This window comes from Ziziphus jujuba, chromosome 8, assembly GCF_031755915.1.
Source record: "Ziziphus jujuba cultivar Dongzao chromosome 8, ASM3175591v1".
Lineage (NCBI taxonomy): Eukaryota > Viridiplantae > Streptophyta > Magnoliopsida > Rosales > Rhamnaceae > Ziziphus > Ziziphus jujuba.
In genome coordinates this window covers 24,635,041-24,657,760 of record NC_083386.1, presented here as the reverse complement: position 1 = coordinate 24,657,760, position 22,720 = coordinate 24,635,041, and the positions used below count along the sequence as shown (strand labels likewise).

General features: G+C 31.2%; 3 protein-coding genes across 8 annotated transcripts; 1 reads left to right on the top strand and 2 right to left on the bottom strand.

The window, feature by feature from the left end:
• Positions 1-171: 171 nt before the first annotated feature.
• LOC107414253 (peptidyl-prolyl cis-trans isomerase FKBP53) lies at positions 172-5,211 on the bottom strand. 2 transcript variants are annotated; one of them, XM_016022361.4, is made up of 11 exons: positions 4,914-5,211; positions 4,464-4,537; positions 3,439-3,674; positions 3,094-3,242; positions 2,483-2,837; positions 2,181-2,333; positions 1,379-1,661; positions 821-908; positions 700-741; positions 553-601; positions 172-463 (listed from the first exon to the last, which is right to left on the bottom strand). In XM_016022361.4, exons 1-11 carry the CDS (start codon positions 4,924-4,926, stop codon positions 382-384), a joined length of 1,524 nt encoding a protein of 507 aa, XP_015877847.3. In that variant the 5' UTR covers positions 4,927-5,211; the 3' UTR covers positions 172-381. The 2 variants fall into 2 exon arrangements, with proteins under 2 accessions (XP_015877847.3, XP_048325591.2); XM_048469634.2 differs by having other exon boundaries at positions 3,094-3,210; positions 3,416-3,674; positions 4,914-5,086.
• On the bottom strand, positions 4,966-5,966 carry LOC125421275 (uncharacterized). The gene is made up of 3 exons (XM_060819462.1): positions 5,556-5,966; positions 5,507-5,524; positions 4,966-5,215 (listed from the first exon to the last, which is right to left on the bottom strand). Exons 1-3 carry the CDS (start codon positions 5,678-5,680, stop codon positions 4,966-4,968), a joined length of 393 nt encoding a protein of 130 aa, XP_060675445.1. The 5' UTR covers positions 5,681-5,966.
• Positions 5,967-15,533: 9,567 nt separating this feature from the next.
• Positions 15,534-22,289, top strand: LOC107414273 (uncharacterized). Of its 5 annotated transcripts, none has more exons than XM_048470098.2 (4): positions 15,534-18,362; positions 20,831-21,058; positions 21,644-21,727; positions 21,810-22,289. In XM_048470098.2, exons 1-2 carry the CDS (start codon positions 16,053-16,055, stop codon positions 20,924-20,926), a joined length of 2,406 nt encoding a protein of 801 aa, XP_048326055.1. In that variant the 5' UTR covers positions 15,534-16,052; the 3' UTR covers positions 20,927-21,058; positions 21,644-21,727; positions 21,810-22,289. The 5 variants fall into 5 exon arrangements, with proteins under 5 accessions (XP_048326055.1, XP_048326053.1, XP_048326054.1 ...); XM_048470096.2 differs by having other exon boundaries at positions 21,267-21,727; XM_048470097.2 differs by having other exon boundaries at positions 20,831-21,470.
• The last annotated feature ends 431 nt before the right edge of the window (positions 22,290-22,720 follow it).

Here is a 22,720-nt window from a genome sequence, read left to right as displayed (position 1 = left end):
AGCAATAAATATATGATTTCGCACCTGAATAAAGGTATTTAGATGTCATTGTCGAAAGGTTAGCATGTATCATAAATTCATAACTTAAAAAATTGCCCAATTGATCATCATAACTTCATAACCATGATATAAATAATTGTTATTGTTGATTCTGTATGCAAGGTGAATGAATTGATTAACTAAACCACAATTCTGTAATTCATTTAATTGATTGAAAAAGCTAATTTCCACAATTTTCCCAAAATTTTGTTATCGACTGGACCTGTACTTAGTCTCGACATTGAGTCAGAAAAGCAAACTTTCATTTCTATATAACAAAAAGGTCTAATTTTTTTGCAGATCCATCTCACACTGGCCAAAACTTGTCGAAAACCAGGATAATCAACGAACATCAACCAACTCTACATCAAATGAAAGCCAAGCATTTGGAGGTATTGTCCCACCAGCACCCTTAGCTCCATAACTGCGTAAAAAGTTCCATAATAAATAAGCTTGACAAAGTAACGACACAGGAACTTACTAGGTAAAGAATAACGAAAAATGCATGCATACCCCATAGATGGTGGAATAGTAAGTCTTCTTTTGTCCCCCACACGCATGCCTGGAAGGAATTGTATGCACAAAAAATGTGAAGCTGCTTTTTTAAAAATGGGAAAAATAAATCAATAATAGGGATGGAGTTTTAAATTTGGTAATTACCACAGACACCAACATCCCATCCTGCAATAACTTGTCCTACACCTGCAAGTCCAAAAGGAAATAATATTAGATAAACAATAAAGAGATTTACCTGATCTGTTCTATATGACCACAGTTGTACCTAGGCGGAATTTAAAAGGTGCCCTTCCCACATTTGAGTCAAATATTTTCCCATTCTTCTGCAGCTTGCCGGTATAGCGGACGCTGACCTGAATAAAAGAATTTACTTTTGATGACAGAAGAAACCCTCAAATAAATGGATGCTAGATTAGACACAAGAATGTAACATCTAATCATTAGGATTTAGTGCATTTAGAAGCTTCATACTTAAAAGTAACTCATAACCCTTTGACGAACAGCCTGAACAACAAAAGTAAACATATATATTGACAACTCCATGTGATGTCAATTTGCAAACACTTCATACTTACTTTTAAACAACTAAAATGTAGTATAGAAAAATACACCTATTATATATTATCTATTGCATGGTTAGTCAACTGAGGTTACCACTACGTAAGTGATCTTACTTGAGCAGACACCCTAAATATGGAAAATAGAAGAGTAATATAATACCTATTTTGCATTCATATTGCAAGGACATTAATTTAAATGCATCCACTTAGATGGGCAACTTGACTGATTAAGAAGTTAACAAACATGAACCATTCAAGCATACCATCTTTCCTGAAGTAGCTTTTTTGCCATCTGGTTTGCCCATTGCTAACTCCTCCATAACTAATCCATTTGGAAAGGTTCTGACTTTAGATGACTTGGATCCAGTTTGGTTCCGGTCTAACTCTGAAGTACATCTGTTCTGATCTTCCCCAGCTTTAACTGTTTGATCCTTGTCAGCTCCCACTTCATTCTCCTGGGTCTTCTTCTTGTTCTTCTTTTTCTTCTTCTTTTTCTCCTCTAAGTGATTTACACCAGGAACAGGTTCCGTTTCAATGTCAAGGCTCCTGTGCATGTATACAGAAAATTGCTCAAAAAAACAGAATGCTTGAGAAAGCAAACTAGCACACTCACATACATGAGTAATAATAACAATGCAAAGAAAAAATAAGTTCACAAGGTATGTAAACTCCTTGCCATGTCTGGTAGAAATAAAGACATCACCATTACACAGGAATTTGAAAGTAATGAAAAGACAAAGAGGCCAGGCAAGATTAGACATGCATTGCCGTTTCAATGCATGATAAATAATATAAACCTATAGCTTTAAATGCAAAAGTGCGTTCTATACAGCCAGCCCAGAACTTAGTAACCCTTATTAATTAGAATGGATCAGTATTCATATTCATACTGAGACAAACATCTTACAGGTTGCAGAAATTATCATTTCATGGTTGCCCAAAAAACACACATTGGTACTGGGAGAAATGACACGTTCAGTAAAAAATATTATCTGCTAAGAATACCATATTATCTTATAACTATTATTTATACACACACACACACACAGAGACAGCAGATCATACTTATCATTAGATTGCTTTTGATCATGCTCATCAATCTTTGATGAAATTTCTTTCACGTTGCATGTCTTAATATCAGACTTTTTATCAGCATTTTCCTCTTCAGCCTGTTCTTTAAGCTGTTTCTTCTTCTTCTTATTCTTTTCCTTCTTTGGCCTAGCAAGTGGAAAAATTAACAAGTTGCTTGTCACCTTCCATTAAATGTTTAAAAAGCATGAGCAAAATAACAGAAGTTCTAATAGAAATAACCAAAAAGTTGCAATGCAGAAGCAATGGAGAAAAATATCAGTTATTATTGAACCTACCTTTCTGGGTGATCATCTTGTTCAATACTATCAGACTTCCTTTTTAAATTAGTAGTAGCATCAGCATTTGGTGCCTTCTTTTTCTTGGTTTTCTCAGCTGTTTTATTTTCTTCTTCTTCTGCTTCAGCTTCAGGCTTCTGAAGACTTGATTGTCTTTTATGTTCCACAGAAATTCGAAAACCATCATCATCTTCACTTTCCAAAACAGGAACACTAGCATTGCCTCTAACAACAATTTGATGTTGAGAGTTTGTGTTGTCCTCAAAGCTACCGGGTTGATTTTTCTTCTTTAGCTGTTTAAATTGACCATTTACATTTGTAGGCTTCTCATCGTCCACTATCTCCTCAATTACAACTAAAAAATAAATAAATAAATAAATAAAAGAAATTCAAACAGCCTAGTCAAGCAATATACTGCAGCCACAGTGCCTATCTACATTGGACTTGAAGATCTTTTAACATGAAAATTTAAATTAGATGCTCATCAATATCAAGGATATATATCAAGTTATTCAAGATACATTGATAATCATATGAGTAATAGAATGCAAAAAGCACCTTCATGTTGTATGATAGTGAAATTCAAAAAGCATATTCTATGTAGCAATTACCTCCACTATTTGGAACAGGTGAAGGAGGGTACATTTCCAGATCATCATCATCATCATCATCATCAGTAAATTCATTGCCATATTCATCATCAGTATCATATTCAGATGAGTCTGACTCTGTATGAGCAATATCCTCTCCAAAAGAGTCACTTTACAATGTTGTAAGAGAAATGCAAAGTGCTTGTAATTTGTAAAACAAACATTAATACCAAATAATATAATTTTGTTTTAATATAATGATGACAATAACAATACTATACATAATACATAAACAAATAATTAATAGAAAAATCAGAAAAATACAGAGTTAAAATCAATTGACCTTTAAAATTTGGTAAAGGATACGATTCATAGTCATCTCTAATGACATCTCCCTCATCAGCCACAAAGAAACCAGAGAGATGGACGCTTCGTGGGCCAATAACCGAGAAGGCTACCAAATCATCATCCTCAAATTCCAGATTCAAGGGGCATGATTCATTTTTATTCGGTAATAAAGAACATAGAAAGATTGGATTTTTATGTCCAAGGGAACACTGAACTATGCTCCTCTCCTTTGATTCGCCAAGACCTAAAGTTGCCTGATTAACCACACAACTAGATTAAATAAGTAAATTGAACATAATTCAAAAGTCAATTCAGAAAGGTTTCTAAGGTTCCAATATATCTAAACTCCTTGTTTACAGAAACTTTAAACATTTTAAAGCATAAAAATTGAAATTCAAACCAGAAAAACCACGATTATTTTTACATAACATCAGCTGCATCAGCCTAAATGCACTGTAAGTAATAATTAAAAAAAAATTCAATTTTTTTTTTTTTTTTTCAAATGGTTTAGACACAACATGCGCATACACACCAACACCCGAGATGCAATAAATTTTCATTGAATGGAATGATGCTTAGCATTGGATTCGTGTAAATACTAAATGCAAATTGACTAAACCTCTTAATCACTTAATCAACTAGAATATAAAAAAAAAAAAAAAAAAATTGCACTATAGTGCTAAAATGAGAATCTTAAAGCGAAGGTTAAAATTGTACAACTCATACTCACATTTTCGTCAAATGCACCATCTGGTTTCAGTTTATTAGAAGTACATATATATGAATTTTATTTTTATTACACTGTGCACCCTTCCATCACCATCGGTCAGGCAACATATAATAAAAAGCGTATTGCATTCTTGATATATACCCAAAAAGTTTGGACACAATAAAATGCTTGGATATAAATATTTAGCACAAAAAAGGTACTTCTTCTTGTCATTTGTAACAAAAACAATATGTTCATACATCAATATTATAGTCAGAACATAGTTAAGCCTCAAAATACTTCGGGTTTGTTTGAGCCTTGGATATAAACAGACCTGAGTAATGTGAAGCCTTCCTCGCACATTATCCGAGTGATAAGGGTACGGTTTACCCGGTTTCACTTCAATTCCTGTGATCCATGAAAAACCCAAATTTCTTAGTCAAGAAACAATGACAAAAACGAACATAATGCACCTTTTGAGAGCTAATGGAAGGCATAAAATTAAAAGTTAACTTCCATTGCAATGCTAATATTTGAATTCCTATATTTCGTTATGCCTTAATATTTTTCATATCTTATCCCAAACAACGCCAATAATTGCCCAAATAAAAATACCATTATTATTATTAAAATGGAAGCTGAGAAACCATAGCTTGAAAATATTCTTACTATTTTTCTCAGCTTCCAAGCAAGTAGAATGAATAAAATTCAATAAAACGGTGAAATTAAAATTAATTAAAAAATTTTTTAAAAAAAACTACTGAAAATTGATTAGAAAACTGACCCCAAAAGCCCATTGCTCGGTTTCAGGTAAAGACTTTGAGCTTGAGAAAGTGTCACAGAGAGTTGTATGCTTCCTCTAAAACCCTAGTCTCGCTGACCGCTTTTAAAACCCTCCTTTGATCTGGAAAATGACACTGCAAGCCGCGCCCCGATGTCACTCGCGGCTTTATAGGAGCCTGTCCAGCTGGACTGTGACTCTGAGACTTCAGCTCGGCGGCCGAATGCTCGGTTTGGTTTGCCTTATGGGCCTTAACTGGCACGGCTTCGAACAATTTGGCCCACTTTTTAAAGTTTACATTCTTTCTGAAATAAAGGCAAAAATACAAAAGAGAAAAGGGAAATGTGACCCAATACCCATCCAAATAGTTGGGTAATGAAATTTACCCTCTTCTTTCCAGATTTTTTTAATATTCCCTCTGGTTCCAATTTTACCCCCAATAAAAATAAAATATTACTTTGTTTTTTTTTGTTTTTTTAGAAAGCCAACAGTCCATTGAAAAAAACCTTCCACACCTCTGCTTTCGTTCGATCATTTTTTCCCGACAAAACCCACAATCTCGTTTAAAAAAAAAAAAAAAAAAACTTCTGCTCTACCTCTGCTTTATTTTCATCCTTAACCCACACTCCCATCAGCAAAAAGAGCCACAACGGTGACCACCCCAAGCCCCACCACAATGATCCAGTCGACGATGGCGAAACCGAGTAGAATGAGAGGGTAATCACGGGAAAAATAGAGGAAGAGCCAGGCAACGAAGACAAGACGATCATGGAGATTGGGTGGAAGATGAGGCTGAGGAAGAGGGCAAGCAAGAGGACCAGAGTCTAGTTGGAATAATGTGGACTGTGAACAGAAGTAGGAGAAGAAAGAAGGCTATGGTTGGAATAATGAAAAAGAGGTGGGTAAATAAAAAAAGTTTGAAACGGGAAGGGTAATTTTTATCAGGGCCTTCAAAATAGGGGTGTTGGGCCAAATTCCCCAAGAGAAAATTATTAATTTCAATTCGGCCCACTTTTTAAAGTTTGCATTCTTCCTGAAAATATTATTTTTCAAAAAATAAATAAATAAATAAATAAAATTTATACTTTACTTGTCTGTTGATTTTTTTCTTTTTTTTTTTACATCTGATATTCTTTAGTTTTAAAAACTTACCTTTCTGTTCAAATTTGTTAAAAACTAACATATTTTTGTCAAAAATAGGACAACGTGATACCCAAAATTGTTTCATTGTTTTTTTTTTTTTTTTTTTCATTTTCTGTAACTAATTTCCGTAAAACCGGATTTAAAGAGAAACCAGACAAGAAGAAGAACATGACCAAGATTTCTAATTCAATATGATTCAATGATATGGTTAAATCTAAGAAGGAGACGAGCTAACTTTTTTTTTTTTTTTAAGTTATTTTCTGTAAAAATAATTAAAAAATATATAAAAATAAAAATAAAAAAATAAAAAAAGCCCAGATATGAAGAAGGATAAGAAGACCAAGGTTTCTAATTCAGTCTAATTTAATAATATGGATAAATCGAAGAAGAAGAAGAAGATCTAAAACAACTAAAACAAATAAATAAAAATATTATAAATGAAATGAAATCAAGAAAAAGTAACTACAAAAAAAAGGAAAAAGAAAACCATGTTTCTCCATGGTATACCTCCGCCTGTACATGCATGCCTCTGTCTATCACCAATGCTATTTTTGAATCTTTCCTGTTTTATTTTTTTAACATGATCGATTTTGACTAATAGGATGCAATCTTTTGTTGCATGTCTGATCTTTTTTTTTTTTTTTTTTTATTTACTTTGTTTTTAACGAAATTAATTGAAAAAAGATGGAAAAAAACAAAAAAAGAAAAGGGCGCCATGTGAGTATCTTGTGGTATATTTTTGATGGAATTTGTTAGATTTTTAATAGATTTAGACAAAAATGTAAGTTTTTGAAATTAAAAAGGATATATTCAATCTAAAGTTTAATGGATTTGAAATGAGTTATAGGGATTGTATTTAATTTAAAATTTAAAAGATTTTAAAAGTTTTCAAAAGTTTAGAAGTATTCGATTTAGATTTTAAAGGAGTTCATACAAGTATAATGATATTCAATTCAAATTTTGATGTATTTTATAAAAATCCATTAAAATCTAGGTGTATTCAATTAAGATTTTGTAAACTTCTTTTAAAATCTAATAGTATTTAGAAAGTCATTGATTTTTAAAAATTTTAAAAAATAATGGATTTGAAAGGATTTTAACAGTAAAATTATAAAGAAAATTGCCAATATAAAATTCAGCCTTAAATCCAAAGATTTCGTTGGATTCTTATAAATTTTTTATGGAATTCGTAAAAATCTATAACAATCAATCAAATCCTTTAAAGTCTATAACTCATTTTAAATACATCAAACATTAAATTGAATACATTCTGCAAAATTTTAAAAGATTTGATGGATTGTAATGGAATTCCATAGATTTCATAAAAAGTTTATAAGAATACAACGAAATCTTTAGGATTAAGACTGGATTTCATATTAACAATTTTCTTTACAATTTCACTGTTAAAATTCTTTTGAAATCCATTATTTTTTAAATTTTTTTAAAATCAATGATTTTTTAAATACCATTAGATTTCAAAAGAATTTTATAAAGTCTTAATTGAATACACCTGAATTTTAATGGACTTTTATAAAATCCATTAAAATCTAAATTAAATATTATTGGATTTGTATAGACTATTTTAAAATCTAAATCGAATATCTCAAAATTTTAAATATTTTTAAAATATTTCAAACTATAGATTACACCTCCTTAAATGATATAGGATGTAAAAGGAAAAGACAAATTTAGACGTCGTTAAAATATAAAAGTATCTCTAATGATTTTATATATTACAATCTATATTATGTTAAAATTGAAAAATATTTCAATCTATGATTCATGAATGTATAAACATTTAATTTTAAAGTCGATTTTAATACTTCCGTTTAAATATAACAATAATAGCTGAAAATATCTATCAATTTATTTTTTTCTTTTCAAAAAAATTATATTCTGAATAAATATTTTTCTCTAAATTACATTTATATTAATTTGAATGATTATCTATATTTTTAATATGACGAATATAAGTTAACAGTCTATAATTTTTTTATTAAATATTTTAGAAAAAATAAATTAAGTAATTATTAATAATTAAATCCAAATTCTCAAACTCATCATAAATCACTTATATCCTGTTCAACTAAGCCACGAGCTGCTAAAGAAATTATTAAAGAGTAATCTTGTTGACAAAGTTATTAGTTGGATTTGGGCATTCATTGGATAACATCAAACCATCATTTCAACCATGGAAGAACTCGAAACCCAAAAAAATGAATTAAAAAAAAAAAAGGATCTCCAATAAACAAAAATAAAATTCAATTTATATTTGAAAGGATGATTATATAATGGCTTTCCTCAAAATAAAAATTAGAAGGAAGAAGAAGAATTAAATAATGGTCTCTTTTGTACCGAAATGGGCCTAAAAGTGTGGTAAGTTTTGGCTCATGGAAGGAAACCGAGTATTAATGCGAGATAGTAACCAATTCGACAAAGTTGGTCCAATATGCAGACTTGTTTGACTGGTGCTTATGTAATAACATTTTCAAAAAATTATTATTATATTTTAAATACATTCGTTTAAGATCCAAAAGGCTAATAATATATCGTTGAATTTTTTCTCTTCACATTTGTTTTTTACTTCTCATAAAAGTGCATACTGCTGGATTACCAGTCTTCTACCATTTGAGCACCTGTTAGGAGTATACTTTTTTTCTTTTTGTTTTGTGTTGATTACAAGGTTTGAACTCTGACTATGGACCAAACCTAAGGATACAACTTAATTTCAAAATCTTAAACCAAAAAAAAAATGAAAAAAGACAAATTAAAAAAAAAAAAGAATAATAAACAAAAATGATGGTTACTATAAAAGCTGAAGAAAATTCATCTGGTAACGTAGAGTTGAAGATAGTCCAAATATTATAAACCTTGTTATTGGGAGGCTGAATTCCACCATAATTACAAACAAAGCTTTAAAAAGAAAACAAAAACAAAATAGAAAGAGGGAGAGCACATTTGAAACACGTGCACAAATATGTAAAATATAATATACATATGTATATACATATATTATGCGATATTAATAATGCAAAATTATGTCAACCCCACACTACTTTTAATGGGGATAGAGAGGTGTCAAGGTGTCAACCCCAGTGGTTGTTTCACTTATTAAATAATCTTCATTTTCAATTTGTTACTCAAAACAAAAAATAATTAATTAATTAAAAGTAACGTTTTATTAAAATAATAATAAAAAGAAATACAAATAATTAGTATTTGCCGTCTCTACCAGTCTTGTGTGAAATATTGTAGCTAAGAAAGAAAAATACGGGGTACATTGTTCTTGGCCAATTCTAGGCACTACTAGCCACCAACTACCAACTTGCGACTATATACATACATATATATATATATATATATTATATTATACATTATATATTGCTTTTTGCTTTGCTTTTTTTTGCAGTTTGGGACTCTTCAAGAACTTCACAGACCCAACTAATACTAATTAGCCGCCGCCAACGACCCCTCAACTTTTACCCACTTTCCCTCTTATTCTTTTTATTTTTTATTTTTTTTTTAAGGGCAAACCCTCTTATTCTTTGATAATCTCTTTCTACCATATTTTTCATAACCTTTTTTTTCTTTTAATTTTTAAATTTTTATAGTTTGTTCTCTATCCATAATCCTTTATTTTAACGAGAATAAAACATTTGCATCTTTCAATTTATATATTTATTCATTTTATTTACAAAATCTTTTTGTCATATAAGATAAAATACATATCTATATATATATATATATATTTAGAATCTGTTTATAATGTGGGATAGTCTGCATGCGAATTTTTAATATTAATGATGATTTTTAAATAAATTATATTTTTGTAATAATATAAATTATTTTATAAATCATATTTTTGCAATGTACCCTATGGAATATCTTATTGCACATATCTTAAACTTTTTAAAATTAAATATTCTCCCATATATAATGCCATAATTACATGAATTGATGAATTCACTCTCTTATTAATTAGTAATTATTTATTGGTTTTGATTCGTAAAATTAGACCTTCTATATTAATATTGGTAAAATGTATGGCAATATTACGGAAGATCAATAATTAGGCTCCGTTTTAAATTGATTTTCAAACTTTAAAACTGATTATCAAATATTTAAAATTATTTTAAATGTTTGGTAAAGCTTAAAAATAATTTATATTCTCAGACACTTTTTTTTGAAGAGTAAGGAACTAGTTTTAAGATTTTAGTTTTAGATTCTATAATTACATTTATCAAAACGTTAATATCATTTTTGTTTTAGATCTATTTGTATCTGCTAAACAAAGTTATTAATTTATTATACTGGATATGCCAATGAATTAATGTTAAATAATAATATTCCCTCTGTTTTTTGGTTGACTATTGACAAATCACAAAAATAATAGGTATGATCGTCTTTTGTGTATTCTTTATTTATTTATTTTTCATTTGCAATATTTTGTTTTTATCAACATTTCCTATAATTATAATGAAAATTAAAATTGTTTTAAATATTTAGTAATATATGTTACATATAATAATTATATAAAGAAAAAGATTACAAGTAAAGAAGCAATAATAAGTAATGTATTTACTATCATTATATATAATAATGTCAATTAAACATTATCATTTATCAAATATTCAAATACTAAATAGTTAATAATTATGAAATAATAATTTACTAAATACTTATTTGATTTTTTTTCTAAACACAACTAAAGCTGAATTTTTTGAAAGTTACAATAATACCATATTAAGCCTTAATAAATAACATAACATAAGGTCATCATAGCATTTCATCAACATTGTTATTTCAAACATATTTACTACTCTACCAAAAAGATATATTAGATAAATAAAAACATTGTTCTGTTTGACAATAATATTAGAGAAAACCTATATATTACTTCAATGAGATCATTGATGTTGAATTATCCAAATTTTGTCAGTAAATATTTGTAATGTTTTCATAATGACGGTGGTCAAGCATAATTACCAACTGCAAGACTAATTTGTTTCTTTTCTAAGAGAGTTAGATGTCATTGAATCTCTTGCTAATAAGATGACCTGATTTCACACCTGATAATTTATGTGGTTGTAATTAAAATTGGTTTTCATCTTTATTATGTTTTCCTGTGGAAAGGGAAATATGGATGGCATTATTAAGGACAAAAGAAATATTGGTAGTAGCTGTAGAACAAACCCTAGAATAATCTCTACCCCATCATCATGATCAGAAAAACAAAAGTTTTGAAATGGGTCCCTAGAGGCTCTATCCAATTGTTCGAAATTCAAAATCCAATGTGAATTTCATTGATAGCTTATTTTCACTCATTTCACAAATCAATTAGTCCCATATATACATTAATTTCGGTGAAATAGACATTGTACCTTATATTAATATTATGTAAAGTCTAAGGTTAGACAAGCACCATACGCTTTAGGTGAAAATGTCATCACTTCTCTCCCACATAAAGATACTTTTTTGACTTTTTATGTCATCCACATGTAGACTGCTCATAAATGCATTTTGTAGTTGGTTTTTTTTTTTTTTTTTGAATTAATATTTAATATCATATTTGCACACCACCTCTACAAATATCATGGATTCTTTTTTTCTTTTATTGTGGTAATTAAATCCTCAAACTCGCTAGCTTGTTATGGTACAAAATCTGTCCGTGGAGAGTGATAGTTTAATCATTAAATAATTAGTATACATAGATATTTATATACGTATAAATAATCATTTTATTATTTGAAAGTAAAAATAATAATATTTCATTCCATAATGGAAAAAAAAAAAATTTCTGTTGTTCGATTAATAATTATAATATGATAAAAATATATAGGTTATTTTTTAAATTAACATTACTTTAGGTTGAATTGGACAAAAAAAATGGGGTAGAAAGGAAAAAGGTCATAACAAGCATGATGATGATGATTATTATTGTTATTATTATTATTATATGGATAAAACAAGGGATATTAATGAAAATTATATATATATATATATATATATATATATATATATATATATGGATCCTCTTCTCTTTTGAAATATGAAAAACTTCGAGCAATGGAGGCTTGTGAATTATGAAAGTAAAGATTTGAAACAAAAAGCTTATCTTATAGCTAATCATTTCATAGCTCCTGTATATATATGATTAACACCATGCACGAAGAAGGTACTCTATCTCTTCTTTTATAATTTCATTTTCCCACTTTAAAATTTTCAACTTTGTTACAAAACCATACCACCAGATCTGACTGTGTATAGACCTGACGTTGATTAGATGCGAGATTTTACTGTGTGGTAATTAATTGTAAAAACATATGCATACATCATAACAAATCATCATCTGCCAAAGTCTTTCATACTAATTCCCGTTAATAATTCACTCTTTCATACTAATTCCCATTAATAATTCACTAAACCCTGCCTACTTTTCCTCTCTAGTAATTATTTCCTATGGATTTTTAACAAAACGCCACTAGTCGGCCGTCGGCAGTTGGCAATACTCGTGGATATTCACACATACACATACTTGGTTTTCTTTAGATTTTTTTTTTTATTTTTTTTACCCAAAAAAAAAATCTTTAGAATTTTCCACACAACCAAAATTTTGATTGATATCTATTTCTCAAGTTTTGTAAGCGAAATCTAATGTATTCTTCTTGAAAAAACAGAGAATATTTTGGTAATCATTAAACAAGGTCTTTTTTTTTTTCTTTAAACTTTTTTCCCTCCTTAGTTGGGATTCACCACAAAGTGAAATAATAATAATAATAAAATACAGTAATGGGGTCACAATTATAACCACTACACACCAACCTCTCTCTCTCTCTCTCTCTCTCTCTCTCAAATTTCAGCATCATTTAGTCATCACCATATGGGATGTAATATGTTAAGTTTAACTGCTAGCTGGGAATTGCTTCCATGTCCTTAATTTCCAATTAGGGCTCACAATCACCGCCAGGCAACCACATTCCATAAAGTAACTATATTATGTAAAAACAAAAACAAGAAAACCAAGAACTTGTTGGAGTGTGTATGTCAGTAGTTAAGTTGAAATACTAGCCTATTACCAATTGATAAGCATTTTTAAGGACAAAACAACAACAACAACAATACTAATAATAATAATAATAATAATAATAATAAGACAGTTATATAGTTCGTCCTTGTCCTTTTGATAGTTTGATATATTATGAATTATGCTACTAATTAAATCCAGCAACTGGACTTTAGAGAGCTCTTAGTCTTTTTGCTTTTTGTTCATAGCTAGACTAAAACTTTGAACTTCCTTCATCAAGTTTTCTAATGTTAAGAAAATAAAAATAATTTTAACTTAATCCAATTCACATAGGCATGGAGCTAGTTGTACATCTTCCAAAAAGTTTATTCGATAACTATTCACAGAGAATGAAGATTTTGCTCACATTAGGTTAATTAATTATCCATTTAAAAGTAAATTAAAGCTCATGAATATTTAATTATTTTATAATTTTAGCTTATATGATAAAAAGCAAGATTGACATCCATTCCCCATTATTATTTCTTTCAATGTTGCATGCAAACCGATGCACCTAACCAACATATAAGAATTATTTTATCAAAAGTTTCATTTAAAAAAAGAAAAAGAAAATAGAAAATGCGGATTCAAGCGCAACTGCTTTGACTATTTATGAGTATAATATTAATATGTTTATTCAATTTGTTAGAGCATATGATTAGACTTTAATGAGTTTTGTGTAAATTTATTCCTAATAATGATGAAAAAGAAAAACATATATAAGTTAGCGATTATTAGTTGTCTTTTATTGGACAACTTTGGAGTCTCAATTTATAGAACATATAAATAATTAAATAAAAATATTTTCCTTACAGAAAATGGAACTAGTTACCATCAAAAACAATTTTAAAAAGAAAATGTTTTTTTTTTAACCTTTGATATGGATGAAAATCCCTCATTTCCCAAACTGTAATAATAAAAAATAAATAAAATAAGTAAGATTGAGAACACTTATGTCTCCAAACCAAACCTTTTTTTTTTCTTTTTTTTTTTTTTTTTGCTTTGACAAAACCAGACATTTAGGTGGTGAATGAATCCTTTATTATATATTTTTATAGTATCTATGTAAATGTATTATATTGTATATACATATATGTATATATATATATATATATATTTTTTTTACATATATTACCATATATACATATTTTTACATTTAAAAAAAACTTCATTTTACTTATTTATTTGTCTGAAAAATTAAAGAATGAAATTTTAAAACCAAGCCTGATCAACCATCATGATAGCCGTTGCAATTTGGACCGTCCCAAAAGCACCAAAAACTAAAACGTCAATCTTTCTTTTATCAGTTTTAAATATCAATAGGTATATATAATTTTTTTTTTATAGGATATATATCAATAGATATAATTGTAGAATAATTCGCAATACACATCACTGATAAATACAGAACTAAAATTGATAAAAATGCATGCTGTTAAATTTGAATTTTACCTACTTTTACTATGATGAATAAATAATAAATTAAAAAGTAAGATTACTAATAATAGATAATGTTTGTATATATTTTGAACAGTTTTTTCATGCTGGGAATTTTGGATCAGAGTTTTTATTTATTTATTTTTTGGAATAGAAAACATTTAGTTGATATTGATACTAATATGTGTATTCAATTTAGAATTTGAAAGATTTTAAAAATTTAGAGTTATTCGATTTAAATTTTAAAAAGGTTCATACAAATCTAATGATATTCAATTAAAAATTTAATAGATTTTATAAAAGTTCATTAACGTATTCAATTAAGACTTTGTAAATTTTTTTAAAAATATATAAGTATTCAAAAAATTATTTTTTTTTTGAAAGATTTTAAAAAATTGATGAATTTAAAAAGATTTTAAAAATAAAATTATAAAAAAAAATTATCAATATAAAATCAAACATTTTTATTGAATTTTTATAAATTATTTATAAAGTCTATAAAATTTTATAATAATCTATTAAATCCTTTAAAATCTATAATTCATTTTAAATCTATTAAATTTTAAATTGAATATATTATTTTAATTTTAGTTTTTATTCTCTTTTTTTTTTAACCATTTTTGTTCAACTGCACATTAGTGCATATTAATTTTACCCGAAATATTAACACCAACACGATTCTAAGATATTGTAAAAATCTTGAAAATATAATTGTTACTTTTTTAATTTTTGTTTTTGTTTTGGGGGGGTGGTGTGGGGAGGAAATTGTTCTTAATATTATTTTTTTACTTAGATAATTATTACTCACGATTCTACGATATTGTAAAAATCTTGAAAATATAATTGTTACTTTTTTTGGGGGGGCAAAAAAAATCATTGTTCTTAATATTATTTTTTTGCTTAGACAATTATTACTTAAAAAAAAGAGTTTTTGGTTAAAACAAACAAATACAGCCTTTTAAGTTTAAAAAAAAAAGAAAAAAAAAGAAAAAAAAAAAAAGACTTGCATTCAGTCGTTCAGCTTCCCTCTCTCTCTCTTCTTTTTCTTCTGCGCTCACTCTCTATATATGTATAGTGTGTATCTGCCTGTTGTTTCCTCCACTGTCTAGTCTGTCCAATCTTCCGTCGTGCAGCTGAGCTAGACAATTTAACAAACACCTTCCAATCCTTTTCCATTTGACGCTCTCCGGAAACCCCTTCTTCTTTCTCCGACCATGATCGTCGGTTCCGGTTATGCTGCTCCGGCTAAACCCAAAATCTCTCTTCCTTCCGGCGATCATTTGTTTCCCGATAGATGCTCCGAAGCACCACCGGCGCCATGTTAGACCAAGCTTAACCCTATAATGTAATAACATATATCTGGTTCTATTCTTGAACCACCAAAGAGAAAAGGAAAAAAGAAAAAAAGAAAAAAAAAAAAAACTGGTTAAAGTTTTGGTGCTTTTTTTTTTTTTTTACTAAACGTTTTCTTTTTTTTTTTTTTTTTTTTTTTAACTCCAATGGCTTCCACAAATTCAACACCCACCACCACCGACCCACCTCCCTCTGTGGATGATATTGCGGCCAAAGCTTTGAGCAAGCGCTACGAAGGTTTGGTTACTGTTCGAACCAAAGCCATAAAGGGTAAAGGAGCTTGGTACTGGGTGCATTTGGAGCCCATTCTCATTCGCAATCCAAACACAAACCTTCCGAAAGCCGTCAAACTCAAGTGCTCTCTATGCGACGCCGTCTTCTCCGCTTCGAACCCGTCGAGGACTGCTACCGAGCATTTGAAAAGGGGTACTTGTCCAAATTTCAGCGCCGTTCTCAGACCCAATTCGTCGTTTTCGCCATTACCGATATCCTCGTTGCCTTCGCCGTCTTCGCACAATCACAGAAAGCGAAGCTCTCAAATGTGCAGTACTCCTCCTACTCCTCACGCTCCTCTCACCACTTCGAATTCGTTGGAGGTTCATTCTCTGGCGATGATCGAGTCGTCCCGTTACTGCGGCGAACTCGGTTACTCGCCGCCGCCGAACGCCGTTAACACGGTGAGCAACGCCACTGGATTGTACCAGCACCATTTGATGTTGTCGGGTGGGAAAGATGATCTGGGTGCGTTGGCTATGTTGGAAAACAGTGTGAAGAAGTTAAAGAGTCCCAAAGCTTCTCCGAGTCCTGCACTAAGCAAGGAACAGATTGACTCCGCGCTTGAATTGCTTGCCGAGTGGTTCTACGAGTCATGTGGGTCGGTCTCTCTATCGAGCCTCGAGCACCCAAAGTTCAGGTCCTTCATCAACCAGGTGGGTTTGCCAGCAATATCTCGACGGGAGCTTTCGGGTGCTCGACTTGATGCTAAGTTTGAAGAGGCCAAAGCAGAGTCGGAAGCTAGGATTAGAGACGCAATGTTCTTTCAAGTTGCTTCCAGTGGGTGGAAGAGTAAGAATTTTTGTGGGTTCCCTTGTGGAGAAGAAAATCTGGTCAAGTTCACATTGAATCTTCCTAACCGGACTAGTGTTTTTCAGAAGGCTGTGTTTACCGGTGGGCCAGTTTCATCCAAATATGCTGAGGAAGTTTTGTGGGATACCATTCAAGGTGTGTGTGGGAATAGCGTGCAGCGCTGTGTGGGAATTGTTGCAGATAAATATAAGGCCAAGGCATTAAGGAATTTGGAGATTCAGAACCACTGGATGGTGAATCTCTCCTGTCAGCTTCAGGGGTTCATTAGTTTGTTTAAGGATTTGAACAAAGAGTTTCAGCTCTTCAGGGTTGTCAATGAGAATTGCTTAAAAGTTGCCAACTTTGTAAATACGAATTCTCAGGTTAGGAATGTTTTTCTGAAGTACAAAGAACAGGAGCTTGAGTATGCTGGATTGCTCCGTGTTCCTTCTCCGAAATGCGATACTTCGAAGAACTTTGCACCTGTTTATGCTATGTTGGAGGATGTTTTGAGCTGTTCAAGGATACTTCAAATGGTCGTGTTGGATGATTCATGTAAAGCTACGTTCGTGGAGGATCCAACTGGGAGAGAAGTTGCTGGGATGATTCAAACTGAAAGTTTTTGGAATGAATTGGAAGCAGTTTATTCGCTTGTGAAGCTGATCAGAGGAATGGCTCAGGAGATTGAAGCTGAGAGGCCATTAATTGGGCAATGCTTACCTCTTTGGGAGGACTTAAGAGCAAAAGTCAAGGACTGGTGTGTCAAATTCAGCATTGCTGAAGGACCTGTCGAGAAAATAGTTGAAAAGAGATTCAGAAAAAACTACCACCCCGCTTGGGCGGCCGCATTTATCCTTGATCCACTTTACTTGATGAGGGATACAAGTGGGAAATACCTTCCACCATTCAAGTGCTTGACGCATGAGCAGGAAAAGGATGTGGATAAACTCATAACAAGGTTGGTTACCCGGGAAGAAGCTCATATTGCATTAATGGAGCTCATGAAATGGAGATCAGAAGGACTGGACCCACTTTATGCTCGAGCAGTTCAGGTTAAACAGCGAGATCCTGCAACTGGAAAGATGAAAATTGCAAACCCACAGAGCAGTAGACTTGTGTGGGAAACTTGCCTAAGTGAGCTTAAATCCCTGGGGAAGGTTGCTGTTAGGCTTATTTTCCTTCAGGCAACCTCGTGTGGATTTAAGTGCAATTGGTCATTCATGAAATGGTTTTGTGTGCATAGACACTCAAGGGTAGGTCTGGAAAGGGCTCAGAAGATGATATTCATAGCAGCTCATGCGAAGCTTGAAAGACGGGATCTCTCTAATGAAGAAGAAAAGGATGCAGAACTCTTTGCCACTGCGGGTGTCGAGGATGAAATGCTCAATGAGGTCTTTGCCGATGCACCCTCAGTGTAATGTTTTTCTTTCAACTCCTGTAGGATTCTGTAACCCTAGGATTTATTGAATTTTTTTTTCTTTCACTATCATTTTTCTCTTTTCATCTTCTACAACATAGCTTCAAATTTTGAGGGAATCATGGTTCTGAGGGAATGACAGTGTGAACGAGTTGAACAACATATTACTATAATAGGCCTTGCTTCATGATCCAAGTGAATTGTTAATTTCCTGCTAAGAAATGACTCTGGCTTTCTTAGCTTTTGTAAAGAAAACAACCCTTGTCTTTCATAAACATTAAATGGTCTAGGAATATTTTTGGATGAATGTTATGACATTTGCTAGAGAACTTTGAGATGTAAATATATGTTACTTCATGTTTAAATTTGTAGTATCTAGCTTGAAAAACTATCTTTATAATCCCATCTCAAAAACTAACATGTTTAAAAGATTTAAAAGTAGTGTTTTTTGTTCAACCTTTTTCTTGTCAACATCAATTAGTAACTCTTGTCTCTTTTTTTTTTTTTTTTTTTTTTTTTTTTATATTATTATTTTTTGTTCCTCTTCCTTGTGAATTAAATATGATATTTTTCTGTCTTTATTGTAATGCTTTGTGTTTGTATGTATTTGATTGTAAATTTGAATTGGCACCTCGTCTTCCCATGTAACAGATTTTTTTAACTTCTTTGCATGTAACAGCTTATTTCATTTAACTTTGTACTCATTCAGCAAATTATTTAATTATATACTATTTTCTAATTGAAATTTTAATTTCTTTCTCTTTGATTATTCATGCAACTAATGATGCTCCACAATGTTGTTTTGTCTAACTCATAAAAGGGGTAAAAGGAGATAATTAATGAACAGAAACAGAAAATCTACTATATGGACTGCTTGTTAAACTGATAACGAGATCCAGAAATGATGCAGGTTAGATCATCATCATTAGTGAAGTCCTGAATGTATCATTAGTGAATTTCTGAATATTATTCGACTTATTCCACCGAAGAAGCCGCTGGAATTTATATTTCTGTCACCAAATGTAACTGAAATTTCATTTGGACAAAATATAGTAATTCTGTTCCATTATGTAATACACAATAAATGGTCTGAGTTCACATGTCAAATTCTGTGATTACAAAATGAAGATGCTAGGGATTGCGCTCCTAAATCTTATCCAAATCACACCTTAATGTACGATTAAAATCTAAAACCTAGTTGGTGATCAAGTGGCAACCCGTAGTTTATGCCATGTCATTTGGAAAAGATTCAGGAACCCAAAATATTTGATCCTATGAATTTTCCATATAAGTATCTAGGAACTTGAGTGCCTGATTCATGCAGCCTTTGCTACCCATTATTTTTATTTTTTAAAAGTTTCAGAAATTTTGTTATTATTTTACACAAGACAGCGGGTTCTACTGCTTTGCTAGAAGTTGCCATTAAGGGAATTCTCTGTGCTCCTTATTTGTTCTTTATTCTTCGTTCAATGGGAAGATATATTATTTAACTGCTGGGATGCTACTGGAAAATGGGAATGTGCAAATGTTTTTTATACATGATATGGATTAGATATGGGAGGTCTGCCCTATGAGCAGTCAAGTACAAACCCACGGGCCTGCTTGACAGAGGATACTTTTTTATTTTTTATTTTATTTTATTTTTTTTTCCTTTAGAGTTGAGATAAACCAATTCTGGCTTCAGTACTAAATGTGTTTGAATAAGGGGATTGGGATGCTGCATACCATATTACGCAGACAATTTGGCGTTTAGGTGGTTCAACTGTGTCCAAGTGTCCTAAGATCCAAACCTATGCATGCATTTATATCCAACATGCAAACCACTGCTGCCAGACAAGGACTTTGCAGTATAATTTCTTACAACCCCTTGCCAAATTTAGCACCTGCATGACCTATCTCCATAATCCTTAAATATCTATGGCTGCATGCGCCTATGTCCTTTTAAAACTGGAATAGCTTTTGGTCTAACAGTTAAGACAAAATAAAAGGTCACATTCCAAGTTAGCTCAAACATAATCTCCACTATATTGAAACTCCTTCAAAAGATTCTGTTTGTTGTTTCTTTTCCTTAATCCTGAAATGTATAGCTAGTCCACATAGGACTAGGGATTTCTGTAAATTGTGGTTCATATCATTGTCACAGAAAATCTGCATATTTTATTCATCATGCTGAAAATTTATGTTTGATTATCTTATTTAGGTATAATTCTGACTGCCTATGTTGAAAAGACAATTACCTATTCGAGCCACTGGGCACTGCACTTGGCTATAATATGTTAAATATTGACTGATAACAGAAAGACGTGGCAAAACTTTATTTTTAGAATGGAGTGACCACTATCTATGTTTAGTTGAATGAAGAAGCTGTTTAGTTTTTTTAAGTGTACGAGTTGCTAGAAGACACAAAAGTGACATTAGTTTGAAATTTTATTTCCAATGCAGAATAGGGTTTGCTTGAGCTGGTTGGGTGGAAGGCAAACCAGAATTGAGTCACCAGATGGGTCAACCTCGGAAGAACACAAGAACGAATCTTTGTAGCTAAAGAAGCACTTCTTGTTGATTTAATTCGGCATATCTCCTGGTATGTCTGTTTCTGAATATGGAGAGCCCCACCATGAGGAGTGGATGTCCATTTCAGTTTTTTGGTTGTCATGGTCAACGAAAAGTGAGGTATGCGGGGCCTTCTTTCTAATCACTCCTCTTTCTCTATGTTTTCTTGTATAGTTAATATTTTTCTAAACTTGCATCGCTTTAAATATTATCGCTTGGCTTATATCGCATCATCCTTGGTAACTTGTCATTTAAACATTCCAATTCTTGTGACATTTTTACTCTCTAACTGGGCCCTTCTATGGACTTTTAATTTCTAACGTTGAAGATTGAAGTTTCGCGGAGTTATCAATTAGGCTTGTTATAATTGCTAAAAAGCCTTGAGCAAAGCAGAAGCAAGGAGGGTTGTCGGCATGAGGAGCCACATAAAAAGACTGAAGGGGATATTGCAACAAATTTGAACTGATTCTGCATGTACATTTCAATGGGCAAGTTGACTATAAGTAGCAAGTTGTTGGTTCTTGTGATGGTGGTATTATTTAATATTCTGTTTAATTTTTTTGTACATACATAATCGCATGACTGCTTTTTTGCCGTCTGGCTCATTAAAAATCATTTCCCTACTGTGAGGTTGAAACTGAGGAACTAAAACACTAATGTTTGACATGTTATAAATGTTAATGCAAAAATGTTTCTTTTCCTCAGGCTTGGAACTGATTGTATAGGGTATTAAGGTTGTAATGAACGTGACACAGTATGTGCACCTTTTCCATTCTGGGAGGTCTAATGGTGAGAAGAAGCCTAGCCTTGTCCTTGTAGCTTTACAGTGTGATGGCCCTTTCACTCCTAATTATCTTATTTTTGCGTGCAGAATTCTTGATCGGTAAGGTTTCTGATGCCAGACAGAAGAAGCAATAAAACTCAGTAACCCTGTTTTTCTTAATTTATGACCAAACAAAGTGTCAATTACAATTGGAGAAAAGAGGGTGAGATGTGGGAGATACAGTATGCTGACCAACATAGCGTATGATTTATTGGTTGCCCTTATTTTAAATTCTTCAAATGGCAAAACAGTGCTCGAAGTTTGGTAGTGGTATCATACTGTTATAGCTTTAGATGCAATCTCATAATAGGGATGTTTTTATAATCTATACCCAATCATATCTTCTTATCATAGAAACCGAATAAAGCTTTTTCACTCTCACTCGTCTCACTTTCTCATTAGGGCTTTAGAATTTACCCACCTACCATAGTGTCATCTATTGCACTAAACTGTGAGAACATGTCTCACATGATATGTATATGTGACAAAAATATGATAATATAATATATACATACAGAATATTTTATACTGGGCGCTTAAACTATTATTATTACCTGTAATAGCTATGATGGAGCCTAGTAGTAATATGTTTATATATTATGGAGAGAGTCGGATTTACATCAAGTTTTCTTGATGGTTTCGGTATAAGGTTTTCCCTTATTAGATCTTATATCACTTTATGAATTGGAAATTAAAAATCAATAGTAGCTTGATATGTATTTAATGATATATTAAAACTGTATTTAGGGAAAGTGAACTTTGTAAAAACTTGATGAATCATAAACTGATTTTTAAATTTCATTGAAGTGATTTAATAGTTAATAAATGAAGTAAATGAAGTCTTGATAGTAAAATTATCAAAAATCCACTTGATGGGAAACTGGTATAAATATGTAGTTGCAACTACAGTACTAAGAGTTGGTTTTAATTTTGATCTATGGATTTGGTTTTGCTACTCA

Excerpts from the sequence above, each read along its gene's own strand:
- LOC107414253 (XM_016022361.4), bottom strand. Across the intron at positions 1,662-2,180 it reads CAAAAGCAATCTAATGATAA|GAGCCTTGACATTGAAACGG; the intron begins GTATGATCTGCT and ends ATACATGCACAG. Across the intron at positions 742-820 it reads ACCTTTTAAATTCCGCCTAG|GTGTAGGACAAGTTATTGCA; the intron begins GTACAACTGTGG and ends TTGGACTTGCAG.
- LOC125421275 (XM_060819462.1), bottom strand. The coding sequence starts at position 5,680 with ATGATCGTCTTGTCTTCGTTGCCTGGCTCTTCCTCTATTTTTCCCGTG.
- LOC107414273 (XM_048470098.2), top strand. The coding sequence starts at position 16,053 with ATGGCTTCCACAAATTCAACACCCACCACCACCGACCCACCTCCCTCT. Across the intron at positions 18,363-20,830 it reads AGGATGAAATGCTCAATGAG|AATAGGGTTTGCTTGAGCTG; the intron begins GTCTTTGCCGAT and ends TTTCCAATGCAG.